The 15,744-nt window shown below is 48.8% G+C and overlaps 1 protein-coding gene across 4 annotated transcripts in view; it reads left to right on the top strand.

Moving 5' to 3' along the window:
- Positions 1-15,744, top strand: part of ABCC12 (ATP binding cassette subfamily C member 12) — a 61,713-nt gene that overhangs the window by 18,174 nt on the left and 27,795 nt on the right. For all 4 annotated transcript variants that reach the window (XM_055551874.1, XM_055551871.1, XM_055551873.1 and 1 more), the window contains 6 exons: positions 274-381; positions 4,556-4,831; positions 8,686-8,757; positions 10,389-10,513; positions 12,559-12,631; positions 14,291-14,494. In XM_055551874.1, the coding sequence (XP_055407849.1) occupies positions 274-381; positions 4,556-4,831; positions 8,686-8,757; positions 10,389-10,513; positions 12,559-12,631; positions 14,291-14,494 (858 nt within the window). The remainder of the gene's footprint in view (positions 1-273; positions 382-4,555; positions 4,832-8,685; positions 8,758-10,388; positions 10,514-12,558; positions 12,632-14,290; positions 14,495-15,744) is intronic.

Below are 15,744 nucleotides of genomic sequence, written 5' to 3'. Positions count from 1 at the left end.
CTTCTCGGACTTTATCCTCTGGACTGACAGAGATAAGGGGATAAGTTTCCCACCATGTTGATGAAAAATCCAAAACCAAAATAGATTAAGATGTTGATATCTTTAATTTGCCAACCCATGATTTCTGAGCCATGAAATGAGAAAATTGTTCCTCTGAGAATCCCAACTGTGCTACTGTTTCTCATTCCAGCAAGTTTAATCCCCATGGACTTAATGGTTCAAAGGCAAGGCAACATCCCATCTTAAACTCTATACCTCTCTTTTGTTCTTCAGGCATTTAGTGTGATTGCCATGTTTAACGTAATGAAGTTTTCAATTGCAATCTTACCTTTCTCGGTCAAAGCAGCGGCTGAAGCCAATGTCTCTCTAAGGAGAATGAAGGTATAACTAACACTGGGTGAGTAGGGAAGAGAGATCTCATTTTTGGGTGGGAAAATTCTCAGGGAAGCGGAGGCTGGGGCTTCCCAGGTGGCGCTAGTGGTGAAGAACCTGCCTGCCAACGCAGGAGAGACAGGAGAGGCTGGTTCGATCCCTGGGTCAGGAAGATTCCCTGGAGGAGGACATGGCAACCTACTCCAGTATGCTTGCCTGCAGAATTCCATGGACAGAGGACTCTGGTGGGCTACAGTCCAAGGGGTCTCAAAGAGTCGGACATGACTGGAGCTACTTAGCATGCATGCACGTGTCAACCCTTTGGAAGGCAGGGTCACTGGTTTGGTGGATATTGGGAGAAGACCCTCCATTCAGTGCTGGATACATAAATATGCATCAAACAGGATAGAGGCAGAATATTATAGGTGGCCTGTTCTTTTAGTAAAAGTAAGATGGAGTCTCCACTCAGGGAGATGATGTTCCTGACCCTCTACTCTTTTTCCAAGCTATAAATCTTGAGTTGTTCCAGGAGTGGAGTTCCGTCTGCACTGAGCCATCCCCCCTTGCCTATCTAGTTTGTCCTATGATGGTGACAGAGTGATGATAGCCTGGGGCACCATATTTATACACTCATTTAGCCACTCTATTTTTTTTTTTTTTTTTCACTCTATTTTTTTTAACTTACCCATTCACCAAAGATTTATTGTATGAGTGCCAAACAGGATAAACCAAAAGAGGACTGCACCAAGACACTTTGCAATTAAAGTGGTAAAAGGCAGCAGGGACTTCCCAAGTGGAGCAGTGGTAGAGAATTCACTTGCCAATGCAGAATATGCAAGAGATGCAGGTTCAGTCCCTGGGTTGGGAAGATCCTCTGAAGTAGGAAATGGCAACCAACTTTAGTATTCTTGCTTGGAGAATTTACATGGAGAGAGGAGCCTGGTGGACTACAGTCCACAGGGTCGCAAAGAGTCAGACACAACTGACTCAGCATGCACATTAAAAGCAGCAAGGGGAAAGCAGCAAGTTATATACAAGGGAACTCCCATAAAGCTAACAGCTGACTTCCACAGAAACTCTGCAGGCCAGAAGGGAGTGGCACAATATATTTAAAGCGATGAAAGGGAAAAGTCTACAACCAAGAATAATCTACACAGCAAGGTTCTCATTCAGATTTGTTGAAGAGATCAAAAGCTTTACAGATAAGCAAAACTAAAAGAGTTCAGAACCATAAAACCAGTTTTACAAGAAATGTTAAAGGGATTTTTCTAAGCTGGAAAGAAAAGGCTACAACTAGAAACATGAAAATTAAAAATGAAACAAGCTCATCAATAAAGGCAAATATACAGTAAAGGTAGTAAATCAACGAGGTACAAAGTTAGGAGGAAGGTTGAAAGACAAAAGCATTAAACTAATCTAAATCCACAATAAACAGTTAAGGGATAACAAAACAAAAAGATGTAAAATACGCAAAACAGCACTCATGAGGGGAGGAGAATAAAAACACAGGGTTCTTAAAATGCATTTGAAATTAAGAGATGTGTAACTTAAAATAATCATGTGTTCATATATAGATTGCTAGATATAAACCTCATAGTAATCACAAATCAAGCATCTATAAGAGATACACACAAGAGAAAGGAACCCAAACATAACACTATAGATAGTTGTCAAATCACAAAGGAAGAGAACAAAAGAAGAGAGGAATTTTTTTTTCTCAAAAAGTTAAAAACAGAACTGCCATATGACCAGGAAGTCTGGAGTAAATATGTGAAGAAAACAAAAACATTAATTTGAAAAGATACATGCACATGTACCCCACTGTTCATAGCAGTGTTGTTTATAAAAGCCAAGATATGGAAGGAACCTAAACGTCCATTTATAGATGAATGGATAAAGAAGATTGTGGTACATATATACAGTGGAATACCACCACTCAGCCGTAAAAAGAATGGAATTTTGACATTTGCATCAACATGGATGGATTTGGAGGGCATTATGCTAAGTGAAATAAGTCAAAGAAATACAAATACTGAACAATATCACTTATATGTGGAATCTAAAGGAAACTGCATAAAACCCTGACTATAACAAAAAAGAAACAGATTCACAGATACAGAGAAAAAATTAGTGGTTATCAGTGGGAAGATGGAAGGAGGAAGGGGCAAGGTAAGGGTGAGGGAATTAAGAGGTACAAACTACTGTGTATAAAATAGATAAGGTACAAGGATATATTATACAGCACAGGGAACAGGGAATATAGCCAATATTTTATAATAAATTTAAATGGCATATAATCTATAAAAATTTGCAATCTCTATATTGTACATGTGAGACTAATATAATATTGTAAATCAATTATACTCTGATTTTAAAAAAGATTTCCTGTGTGCTTCCATACACACAGCATTGTGGAAAATGCAAATACAAAGAAGAGGGTCTTTATTCTGAAAAGCCTCCAATCTAGTATAGGACCAGGTACCCCAGTAACTGCTATATGCAGTAAGGATGTGATGTGCAGGAAAGACAGATTAAGTGGCTTTGAAGTTGAGGCAAGAAAAGGAAAGAAGGAGAGGATTTCAGTCAAGAGAGCAACATGTTCAGATGTCTGTGAATTGATGGAAAGATCTTATTCACTCATGCCTGAAATGTAGATGTTGTTTTAAATGTCTTAGGGTGGCGCTAGGGGTAAAGAACCTGTCTGCCAATGCAGGAGATGTAAGACCCATGGGTTCAATCCCTGGGTCGGGAAGATCCCCTGGAGGAGGGCCTGGCAACCCACTCCAGTATTCTTGCTTGGGAAATCCCATGGACAGAGCAGCCTGGTGGCCTACAGTCCATGGGGTCGAAAAGAGTTGGACGCGACTGAATGCATGCATGTGGGTGCCTGCATCCCTCTTCTCCCGTTCCATCCATATCCAACCAGTCATGAATCTTGCTGACTCACCTCCTGATTACTAAATTCCTTCAAGTTTAAGAGGTACCATTTGTAAGACTCAATTGGGAGATTGCATTATTATTACTTTTTGAATAAGACCCAAGTCGATCTCATCACATTATTTGTCTTAGGCTAGAGGAAAAACTCTATTTCTTGACTCCTCAACCTCCACTCTGTCCCTAGTGGGAATCACCCACTAGGCATGGGGATCACCTTCATTTAAGGCCTTATAGTCTCTCACCTGAAGTATCACAGTGACTTAAGAACCAATCATCTTTTTCCACAGTTGTCCTTTTCAAATCCATGCTGCACTGTTAATTGAGCTGTTAAATGATTTGTCTGATCACTGATATTAACCTGCTTGAAATCCTTGTCCTTCACCCTCCAGGGCTGAGCCCTTGATCAGTGGGTCCTCAGTTATATCTCCACCTCATTTCCTTTCTACCTTGGGCTCTGGGCCTGGTGATCCTGAATTTCTTGCTTCATAACCCTTCTCGCTAAAAACCACACTATTGCATGTTTCCTTGCATTTGCTCGCGCTGTGCCCTCTACTATAAGATAAAGCTCTCCTCCCCTCCCCTCCCTCATCACGGCCTATACAACACTGTAAGGACTCAGCTCGGGCATCAGTTACATGAGTCTCCAGGATGGGGATCAAGGATCCCACCTCTGACAGTTATAGGGTGCAGTCCCTATTACATTTCACTGAAATGACCCATGCGTGTTCCCGTCTCCTATGAGACTGCAGTCTCTTCAAGGACAGGAAGAGTGCTTTATTAATACTTGCATTTCTGTTGCTTACTCCAGAATCTAGCATAGAATAAGCACTTGGCAGGTGTTTTGTTGAACTGAGCTGAGTGGGGACTTAGGAAGGCGACACAGCAGAGGCTGAACATGTGACCTTAGTTTCATAAGCATCAGTGCCAGGCAATAAAGCCCACTGCCCAGACTGGCATAAACTGGCCCTCGTGGGCGTGAGGGTAAAAATGTAGCTGGAATTAGCATTCTCCAATGTGGGTGACCCAGATAGGCCTTGTGGTTAAAGAGTCGTCTGTCCTGGATAGTATGAGCTAGTGGACTATTTTTGTTTCAGCTTTTCCTGGGGGGAATACCTTCAGAATACCTTTCCTGGATGTCCCAGGTAGAATTGCCAAGATTGTGATTTGGGGTCATTAGAAGATATATTGGGATGATTCTTGCAAATGGATGACATCTGCCAAATTAATTTTGTTTCTTTAATCTTAGAAAATTCTTATAGCTAAAAGCCCCCCATCTTACATCACCCAACCAGAAGACCCAGATACTGTCTTGCTTTTAGCAAATGCCACCCTGACATGGGAGCAAGAAACCAGCAGGAAAAGTGGCCTAAAGAAGGTGCAGAACCAGAAAAAGCATTTTCTCAAGAAACAGAGGCCAGAGGCATACAATTTGAGTCCATCAGCTCAGGGAGCCCCTGACGAGGAGGAGCAACATGATAGCCCCAAATCAGTTCTACACAATATAAGCTTTGTTGTGAGAAAGGTGGGTATGTGTTCCAAAGGTGTGGCCTGAATATGGTTCAGTTTGAGCAGGAGGTGGTGGTGGGGTGTCTCCATTTCTCCCTAAATTTTAAAGCTAGTAAATCAGCCATGGAGTTCTCGCTCCAAGCTGAGAGAATACCATGGTCTTAGTGGTTCTTTGTGCTGATCTTCAAATTTCAGAGGAGTTGACAACCAGTTCCAGAGTTGAACGGACACTCCATTTCAGGTGGCTAGACTCAAACTGACTAGCCTTCATAAATCTTTTCGGATTTGTTGTTAATTTCACATTGGAGTCCTATGATAGATTATAATAGCTGACAATTACGAGCAATTTCTATTTACCAGGTACGAAATAAACTCATTTAACCACCCCAGTGGCCCTATGAGATGGGTCTATAGCCACCCCACTTGATGACTGAGGAACCAGAGGCACAGCAGGTTAAATACCTTGTTCAACCCACGCAGCTCGAAAGTGGCAGAAGAGGGCCTCACACCCTGGGCGCCTGGCCCCACAGTCTGCACTTAACCATTATGAGACACTGCTCTTGTAAAAAAGCTAAATGAGAGCAATAAGCGGCCCCGCAACAGAAGCCAGCCAGAGTCTGCTGCCTGCCCTCCTCGGGATTGAGGGTGGGGTAGAGTGTTTAGAGAAGTTCTGCGTTTGGGGAATGTCTGACCTTCTCCTGCGTGTGGTTTTCTTGCCCTGGGAACTCAGCATCCGTGCTCCCCGGATGGCAGTGTTGATTTTGTTGCAAAGGGCTCAGCATTAATCTTGTGCCTAATATTTTCATCTCCCATCTTGTTGACTCACCTTTTCCCCATGTGAGCACTATAGAGGGAGAGGTTCTTATGTATTATGTGACGCTAAGCTCAATAGCTGGTGTAGAGTGGTACTTCTTGTAGTTAACAAGGCTGTCTGCACACATCCACTGGAAATGCTATTTGGTTGGCTGAGTGCAGTCGAGCTTGGCTCTCAGTTAAGTCCTGTTGTGTGCAGCCCACTTGCTTGCTCATCACTTTCCCCCGCCTATGACGTGCAGCACCCAGATTACTTCAACCATGCCTTCAGAGTTGCTCCCAAGAGGCCTCCGTGAACTGCTCTTGGGTTGTAAAGAAGCTGCCTCTGATCTCTGCACTTGCTTTCCTCCTTTTCAGCACATTGGTTGCTCCTGACTTGTCATCAACAACATGGTCAATGTTTTGTGAAGTAAGGTGAAGTCAAAGCAGCAGCACGCTGTCCTGGGGGTTCGGGCTCTTCCTCTCCAGCCTAGTGGATCTGGGCTCCGGTCCCTGCCGCTGGTCAGCTGTGTACCTGAATATACTCTCTAACCTCTTGAAGTCAGCTTCTTTACCTGCTCCATGGGTATTTTAACAATAGTACTGACTTTCCAAGGTGGGTGTGAGGACAGAAAGACCTCACACACAAATGCTAAGGCTCTGTGAATTCTGTGAGCTATGGTTGTTGCCTTTTTCTTCCAATAATCATATCCAGCTTAAGTGCTGCCCTTAAGTGTCCTAAATTCAAGACATCCATGTTTTCCCAAATTTAGTTCCACGATTCTATTAGACTGTAGCTTCTTCAAGGTCAGGGCCCATATCTTCTACACAGCTGTGACCTCACACTGGGCCCAGTGCCTGGCACAGAATAGATTCCCAGTCATGTTTTCTGAATGAACAAATGAATAATCAGAAACTCAGGGTTGAGGCCTCATGGATTTCTTGCTGAAAACAAGGATAAATCTAGGCTGAAACAAGGCTCAGACCTGGCTGCGAGTAGCAGACAGGACTCAATGAAAAGCCAAATGCCTAGGCTGGTTGGATCCATCCTTGTGTTTCTTTGTCTCAAAGTCTCCATAAAGACCCCTTTCCTTGTAGTTCTTTTAGTGGAATTAAAATGATCAGTTTTATTTATGTGCAGCTCCGATGACTACAAGGCATCTGCCCTGATCACTGTTTTATCGCTAGTGCCTACTGCTGTGCCTGGTGTTCCGTGAAGACTTACCCAAGGGATGAGTGAGGACAGGCAGCAACCCTCATGTGCTGGAGTAGCAGGCCAGCACGAGGCCCTTCTGATCTAGCTCAGGTGGAAAAGGAGTCATATTTGGTCCCATGCTGGACATCTTTGCTCCGAGGGATTGCTGCAGGTCTTTTTTTAAAAAATAATTTTATTTATTCATTTTTATGGCTGTGCTGTGTCTTTGATGCTGTGCAGGCTTTTCTGTAGTTCAGGAGAGCAGGGGCCACTCTTCGTTGCCGTGCGAAGGCTTCTCACTGCAGTGGCTTGTCTTGTTGCAGAGCATGGGTGTTGGGCTGTGCAGGCTTTGGTCGCTGCAGCATGGTGTCTCAGTACTTGCAGTTCCTGGGCTCTCGCGCGCAGGCTCAATAGTTGTGGCACATGGGCTTCGTTGTGCATGTGGGATCTTCCCAGATCAGGGATCGAACCCGTGTCTCCTGCATTGGCAGGCAGATTCTTTACCACTGAGCCACCAGGGAAGCCCTGGGAGCAGGTCTTAATGAGAATGTTCCAGATGTTGCAACCACAGCATTGCAATAGCTGCTTGAACTCGAGTGGGTCTGTGCCAACCTCAGAGTCTCCGCATAGACTCCTCCTCTGCCAGCAGTGGCTTCCTGCTGATAGCTACACAGCTCACCCCCTCGCCTCCCCCGGGTCTTACTCACACATCACCAGTAGCAGGTACTATCACTGACCCATCCGTGTGTCCTGGCCACCTCCCAATGGCCAGATCAGCATTTATGTGCCTGGGCGCCCTCCCCACCACGCTCAATGAGCCAAGACATCAACAGTCGAGGGAGCAGCTCTCAAACACTGGCTGTGGGATATTTATCCCGATTCCTTCAACCACTGGGAGGAGAAAGACTCAGTTTCTGCGATTCCTTGAGTTTCCCAGCAGCATTGAGCTTCATTTGCCTCCTGTGGGAGCTGACCCAACAGCACACCCTTGATGGGCCACCCTCCTTCTCCTGTACCATCCCCCTCCTCCCAGTTGGCATTTCCTGCACCTCCCCAACAAGCTTCCGTCACTCAACTCCTTGCTTTGGGTCCTCTTTCTGGGAGAACTCAAGCTAAGATGTCCACCTTCCCGGTAAGGCCTCCACCCCCATTTCCTGCCTGCTTTATTCGTTTCCACAGCATGCATCTGTCACACTTGATATTTTATTTAATTATCTTGTTTACTGTCTGCCCAGCTAAAGCATAAGCTCCATTAGGGTAGACCCAGACTGGACTGTTGTGTTCTTTGCTGTACTGTGCTGTTGCTGGGATTCAGAACAGCACCTGGCACAAAGCAGGCTTTAACAATGATTTACTAGTTGAATTAATAAATCTGCAGCCATAGAAAAATCCATGAACCCAACATGCTGGAACAACATAACTGCTCAGTAATTTCGGACTGAGATGTTATGGTGGGAGGGTGCTTTAAGAGGACTTTTAGAAAGCTCCCAGGCCTCTGCACTTCAAGGCTGCCCCGTCCCTCTGGGCTGTGCAGCCTTTAGCGTCCATTGAATTTGCTTCCCTGGAGTCTGGGCGCAGGACAACTCTCATATTCAGGGCCTGTGTGTCCCAGACCAGCACAGGCTGTTTCGCATCAGTGCTTATACGTGATTTCTAGAAGTCCTCCGGGCACTCTGCTGGGCTGTGCAGGGGAGGCACCCAATTAGGACTAAGGTTCCAGCATCCTCCCAGGCTGTGTATCAGGGTTGGGGTGTGAAGCTGCGGCTGCCACCTCACAGAGCCAGCAGTGACCCATTGGCCCCTGCCTGGCCTGGCCAGCATAATTTGCAGATGACCCTCTAAGAGCTGGGAGACTGATGGTCTTTTTTCTGTTTTTCTGATAGGGGAAGATCTTGGGCATCTGCGGGAATGTTGGGAGTGGGAAGAGCTCCCTTATCGCAGCTCTGCTAGGACAGGTAAGCTGCGTGCACAGCGTGATGACGGTGGAGTGGTTCCCTGCCTGCCTTGTCCAGGGTCCTGGCCTTGGCCGCACTGGATGCTGTCCTCAGAGTTAACAGTGAGTCCCAGGCAGTTGATGCATTTGGCAGCTCCAGGCCTGCGGGGCCGGACCTTCCACACTCTCTCTGCTTTGCCCGCTGCATTAAGTAGTGAGAGCTTTCTTGCCTGGAGCTCCATCTTGGTCAAAAGGAGAGACGGGTCATTAAACCCCCAGTTTTCTCATGACATGCTTGGCCTGCGCCGATTAGAAAGACCAGCCAGGTGGCTTGTCAGGGAAGCACCTGAGAACCTGCAAATCATGGGAACTTTAGATCCACCTCCATTTCCCCCGCGTCTGCCCAGAGCAGGTGCTGGTCCTTGGAGGAGGGGCTGAATGAATGCATGAACCAAAGCACACCTCGTGGTAGGAATGGGGGGCTCTTGTCCCTTGCTTGCCATTTCTAGCTGCGTGACCCCAGGGAGATGGCCAAGCCGTCCACTGTATCCACAGTAAATGAACCGTTCACGGTTACCAAGGCTTCCCAAGTGAATGAGACACATTCAGGGAAAAATATTAAGTCCCTTTCCCCCTCACTCTGTGCTCCAAAAGAGCTTGGGACCTGGGACTGCCTTTGCCTGCAGTAGAGACAGGGGAATGCCAGGCTCAGAAGAGCCTCTCCAATGGGGTGACTTCTGCTGGCCTCAGCTGGCTTGTTTGTAGTAAGAGTGACAGCTCCTTCCCTGCTTGAAGGCAGAGGTGGGGACTGAGGCAGATGAGCTGCTCAGCCCCCTGTACTCTGGGATTTGGCATGTGTCTCTGTGACAACCCTGGAGTCAGCAGGTGCATGACAGGTGACTCAACCTAATTCTCCACCTGGAATCCTTTCCACGAAATCCTGTAAGAGATGAGCCAGCCTGTACTCAGATACCTCCAGTGATGGGGGACTCATGACCTCACCCTGATCCCTCTTTGGGGAGTTTTGAGGTGTATTGGGAGTGAAATTTACCTCCTTCTAACTTCTACTCTTGGCCTGCCCCTTTGGAACGTCCCAGAGAAAACAGAATCCAGCTGCTGCGTGACAGGTGCATGGTGTCCACAGCAGTCCCACAGCCTGTGTTCTCCAGCATGTAGGGGCCACCTCTTCCCCTTCTGGAACATTCCCACCTGGCCTCTCAAACATGTTTGAGTGCCTCGGTCAGCAGAGCTGGGCTTTGTGTGTGGTGAGACATCCTGCTACCCTCGATGCCTTCAGAATTTGTGCTCATGGAATAAGCGTGTGGCAAAGGTCCAACGGGGCTTCCCTGGTGGTCCAGTGGTAAAGAATCCACTTGCAACGCAGGAGCCACAGGAGATGTGGGTTCAATCCCTGGGTAGGGAAGATCCTACCCAGGGATTGAGATGGGCATGGTGACCCACTCCAGTATTCTGGCCTGGAGAATCCCATGGACAAAGGAGCCTGGTGGGTTACAGTCCATAGGGTTGCAAAGACTCAGACACAACTGAAACGACTTAGCACACACTCATGCACGCATGCAAAAGTGCAATAGGGCCCCGAGGAGAAGACAGTGAGGCCTGGCTCCTGAGGGTTCTCTGGTGTTGTTGCTTCAGATGCAGTTACAACAAGGGATCGTGGCCGTCAATGGGACTCTGGCCTATGTTTCCCAGCAAGCATGGATCTTTCATGGAAATGTGAGAGAAAACATATTATTTGGAGAAGAGTATGATCACCGAAGGTAATATTAACTTTGAAAGTGGGAAGTACTTCTGTGTTTGGTACACTCTGCTACAGAGGCTGATGTCATTGGTAATGATTGCTAAGTGGGTTTCTTTAATGAGTTCTGATTAAACATTCATCATACGTGGAAGGGTGTTGGTTTTTCTCTTCCTGATCCCAGAGTTCAGGAGAGGTGCCTTCTGCAGACCTGAGATCACACTCCCAGAAATGAATGGAATCAGCACTCCATCCCAATGCAGAGTAGCATATGTTCTGAGGTTTTCTGTAGCAGTGCATATGGTGTCTGACTGCAGAAAGAGGAATCTGACAATTTTGCTTTAGGCCAAGTATCAGGAACTTTCCTTGAAACTGTGTGCAGCAGGTATGCAATTAATCAACCCTGAAACTATTAACTGACACCAGAGTTGTCGGGATATGTTGCTGTTGATGTCCTCAACATGAAAGGAATGAAAACAAAATTCATAATTTTTGAATCCACATATAGGGCCATTATATTTAAGCTCTGGAAACACGTTCTTAAGGTTCTTTGCCAAGTTTGATCTGTTGCCATGTACATTCTCTTATTAGAGTCCCATAACCAACCATTTAGGGGGACTCTGGCATCATATCCCCATTTTACAGAAGAAGAGACTAAGGCCCAGAGAGGAGAGCTGACCTGCCAAAGAGAGTTGACTCTGCCAAACTCCATTCTCATGGGCTAGCATTGGCCAGCATGTGGGTTCTCAGCAAGAGATATGTTACCTCCCCTCCTCGTCCCTGGTCATGACATCCTGCTGTCAAGAGGCTCAGTCACGGAGTCCTTAGTGCTGGCCAAACTGTTCTTCCCAGCATCTCCTGGCCTGCCTTTTCCTGTGCCTCCTCCCAGCCCTGTCTGGAACGGCTTCTCTCCGCAGAGGCAGACTAAAGGAAGGGATTCTTGTCTGTATCTCTTAGGGCATCAGAATGCAAGTATTTACCAAATACCTGCAAGACACAGGACTGTGTATGACCATGGGGGCCACCGGGGTGGCTCAGATGTATCTTTGGCCTTCAACTGCTCAAGTCTGGAATGCGTGGTCAGAGATGCACAGAGAGGACAATGAGCCAAGGAGGAATATGCCAAGGGCAGGAGACTGTGCTGGACTGTTCAGAGGCAGCAGAGACCACAAGAGGGAAAAGAGAGTGGCACTTGAACTGGGCCTTGAAGGATGGACTGAGCACCCTTTGTGTGTGGCATCTCTAGCAGAGGTTTTGCTCTTGGGATGGGTATTGAGACTCTCAGGACCAAGGGAAGCAGGAGGGTGGGAGGAAGTTTAAGATTGGAGTGGAGTGGAAAGATGAAGATGTCCCGAGCAGTCCTGAGTCTCATAGTCAAAGACTGGCCAAGGTGATAACATTAGTTGTAATTACTGCTGATGGAGAATTTGAGCATCAGACAGCGTTCCCACTTCTCCCAACCCAATGAGTTATTAACCTAATGTACAGGGTGGAGAGTGAGGATCAGGGAGGTATAGTCATTTGTTCAAGGTTACCCAGCTGGATTCAAACCCAGGTTGTTCTGATTCCAAAGCTAATGGTCTCAGCCACCAGGCATAGCAGCCCTGAAGCTGACACATGGGCGCAATGCTCAGGGCATCAAGTGCTTCCAGAACCTGGTGCAGACCTGTGATCTTCCTGCTCACTCTCTGCTGGTGCCACCCACATGCATCTTCTTGTCCATCAGCGGTCTTGCATCCTCTGGGAGATCTCCTCCAGCGACCTCAGCCTTCACTGGTGACTCGCTGCTCTGGCCCCCATGAGTAGTTTTCGCTTCAGAGGTCTTGCGTGCACTGATTTCATCTTTCTCAAATGGTGGGAAGCCTGTAAGGGGAGGGACCCTCCCGAGTCAACTCTGCATCAGATAGGCGGGAAGAAGTCAAGAGGGAGTTGCCCTTGGACATCAAAGATCAAACAACCAGCCACCTCCTCGCCTGCCCATGACACCAGTGTGCCTTTTGAGCCACCCTGGGCTGCATGGATGTGGGGTCTTTCTCACCGTGCTGACCTCAAGCTTTGCTCCCACAGGTATCAGCGCGCAGTTCGCGTCTGTGCCCTCCAGGAGGACCTGAGCAGCCTTCCTTATGGAGACCTGACCGAGGTGAGTAGAACCCAGAGCTCAGCCCCATAGCAGTACACAGCTGCCCAAACGCCAGGTCCACTGGGCTGAAGCTCTGCAGGCTCTGGCTCCATCATATCCAGGTGCCCCAGAGGACCGAAGGGTCCCAGGAGATGTGGGGAAAGTCAGGCTCTACCATCCTGTATTCTCCACCTGGGTCCTTTCCTGGGAGATATCACAATGGATATGACACCAGCTCCACCTGGTCACTCCTGGGGTCACTTCCAGTTTGTCTGCCATCTCAGGGAGGGTTTCTGGCAAAAGCTGCTTCCCCACCTCCCAGGCTGGCTTGTCCTCCAAAGACAGAGGTTGGGGGTACAGCACGGTGGCTGGATGCTCACGGGCCCCTTCTTGCTTTGCTGGCCCCACCCGCCCAGGAGTGTAAGGGTCATCTCCAAATATCTCCCCTGAAGGGTGTTCATTTAAAGGGCGGGGGCTGAGCCTGCCAACTCAGGTGGCTGAGGGGAGCCCCCAGGCCACCTGTCTCCCCATCCCAGTGGGCCCTCTGCAGTCTTCCCAATCTGCCAGGAGCCCAGAGAAGGAAGGCATCCTGACGAAAGCCCAGTTCAGAGCACACTGTCATTCTCTGCTGGTGTCGCAATGTGCCTGCATTAAGGGAATGGCCACCACAACCGCTGAAGCCCCAGCCACCTGCCAGTGTCTGCGTTCACCCACCCCTATGGGCTTACCTAGCTGTGCCCTCACCTGCCAGGGTCTAGACCTCTGCTTCTGCCAATTACCACCATTCTAGATCCCACTCCAAATCCATCCCCTTGAGGAAGACTTTCCTGAGTCCCAGAATCTAAAGTAATATGCCCCAAAGTACTTAGTTTATGCTTCTCAGTTGGCACTTGTTAAAATCTCCTTTGTGCCAGCACTATGCGTGAAACTAAAACTACCCACCCCTGCTGAGATGTGAGCTCCCGGTAGAGAGGGGACTTTCCTTGTCTGACTTCATGTGTCCTGCCCTAGTGCTCAGTCAACGCCTGGCTGAAGTCCTGGAGGCTCGCGTTAGGGTCAGTTGGATAGAATCACCTCAAGCAGGCAACCTAGGCTTTTCACCTTTTCAACAAATGTTTGCTGAGCACCTGTTCTGGTCCAGGCGTGGTGCCAGGCCTTAGGAATGTGATGGTGAGCAAAGCAAACATGTCTCTTTTCTTCATAGAGCTTAGAGTTGCTTAGTGGGAGTGAAAAGTTGATCCACATGTGGACAAATAGAGACACCCCCTCCTTGACCCTCTGCTCCCAGCCACTTCTCCCCCCTGTTCACTTGTCCACTGGCTTTCCTGCTCCACAATGAGAGATTCCTGCTCCACAATGCCCTCTGGAGCTACTGGTCAAGATGAAGCCCTCCCTATGGGGTTGCACTGGGGTGGTGGTATTGTGAGCCAGGTACCCCTCACTCAACACTGGAAGGAGCATTTCCCTAGTTGCCACTGCCCACCAGGCTTCCTGCAGAAGTGGAGCCTCCCACTGCCCAGGGTACCTGGTGTGGCCAGGGCGTTCCTGGAAGGGGGTGGAGGAATGGATCATGGTGGTGAGCGGTCTGCTGAAGAGTCTCCAGGAAGCTCCTGGTCCCCAAGCACTGCGGGGTGGGAGATGGGGCCTGATGATGGACCGTAGCATTGTCCTTGTCCACAGATCGGGGAGCGGGGCCTCAACCTCTCTGGGGGGCAGAGGCAGAGGATCAGCCTGGCCCGCGCCATCTACTCGAATCATGAGATCTACCTGCTGGACGACCCTCTGTCAGCCGTGGATGCCCATGTGGGGAAGCACGTCTTTGAGGAGTGCATTAAGAAGGCACTCAGGGGGAAGACCGTTGTCCTGGTGACCCACCAGCTGCAGGTGACTGGGACCAGCAGGACCCATGAGGTCATGAAATGGGTGTGGCATCTAATGCTCGCAAAGACTCCTCTTCTGCCTAAACCTGCAGTCTTCACCTGGGCCAGGTCAGGGAAGGGGCAGGGGACACTGTGATGGTCCCCAGCCATCCAGGCTTGCATGGAGCCCTGCCCAGTCCTCTCTGGGCTCGACCTCCATTATCCTACCTTTGGGTTCAGTGGAGCCAAGACCATCCATCAGAGGGAAATTCTCCAGGAACACCTGACTCCTACCTATGGGGTCGACACGGGGCACCTCCTCCAGCTCTGGATCACTGATGGTGGGGAGGTGGGAAGCCAGGTAGGAACAGCCTTCTTCTCCATCAGGGGCTGGGCAGGCCCAAGGCCAGGGGCAGGGGGTGACAGGAGACGATGAACGCTTGATCGGGGTTCAGATGCCCCTGTATTACTCCCTAGGGGAAAGGGGCTGGAGACTAGGACTTCAGGGCTGAGGCAAGAAGCTTTTCCCCATTCAGAGCCACTCTCAGGCTTAGGAACATGAATATTGCCCAGGAAAGGGACTGACTGAACTCCCTGAATAAGCTTGGGAATTTGGCAAAGTGGCGACTGTACTTCCTGTATCAGCCCCACAGAAAGGGTTCAGGACCCCCCCTCCGCCCCGAGATAAGTTAGGCTGGTCCTGACATCCACAGTGAGTAAGTGAGTGAGTCCCCAGAGGTGTGTTCTGTGCATCTGTGTGTGTATGTGTGTGTGTGTGTGTTGCCGGAGGAGAGAGCCCCCAGCGTTGGACTGTAATGAGAAGTCAGTTGGAGCAGCAGCAGCAGAAGTCCTATTTTCTGACTCTTTGGCCACCCAGTGGGAAAAGTTAAACTAGGAGTGAGAGATGGGACTCCCGGCCTTTGCAAGAGTAAGGCAAGCTGGGGGAGGGCTCCAAGATGACAGCATGTGAAGTTGCCATGGTTACAGGATGCAGTAGCCCGCATCTTTAGGCTCCTCTGTCAGTGGCCAAAAGAAGGCCGGGTTTTCAAGGATCAGGAAAACTAGGCCTTCCTATACCTGTGGTATTGCCCCAACCTCTGCCTCTCTGTGCTGAGGGTTAGAGGTCTCAGAAGAAGCACCAAGCATCTGAATTTAGCGTATGGGGTTTACCCAAGTGGTGTCCATCACCTCCAGGAAGCATCTTAGCTGGGCGGGTGAGATAAGAGCTTCTTGTTCCTCTGCTAGGCAGGGGCAGGGTGTGGACAAGGCTGGATT

Source organism: Bubalus kerabau, chromosome 17, assembly GCF_029407905.1.
Source record: "Bubalus kerabau isolate K-KA32 ecotype Philippines breed swamp buffalo chromosome 17, PCC_UOA_SB_1v2, whole genome shotgun sequence".
Classification (NCBI taxonomy): domain Eukaryota; kingdom Metazoa; phylum Chordata; class Mammalia; order Artiodactyla; family Bovidae; genus Bubalus; species Bubalus kerabau.
Note: the sequence above shows the minus strand (reverse complement) of the source record. Positions and strands in the feature narration are given on the sequence as shown.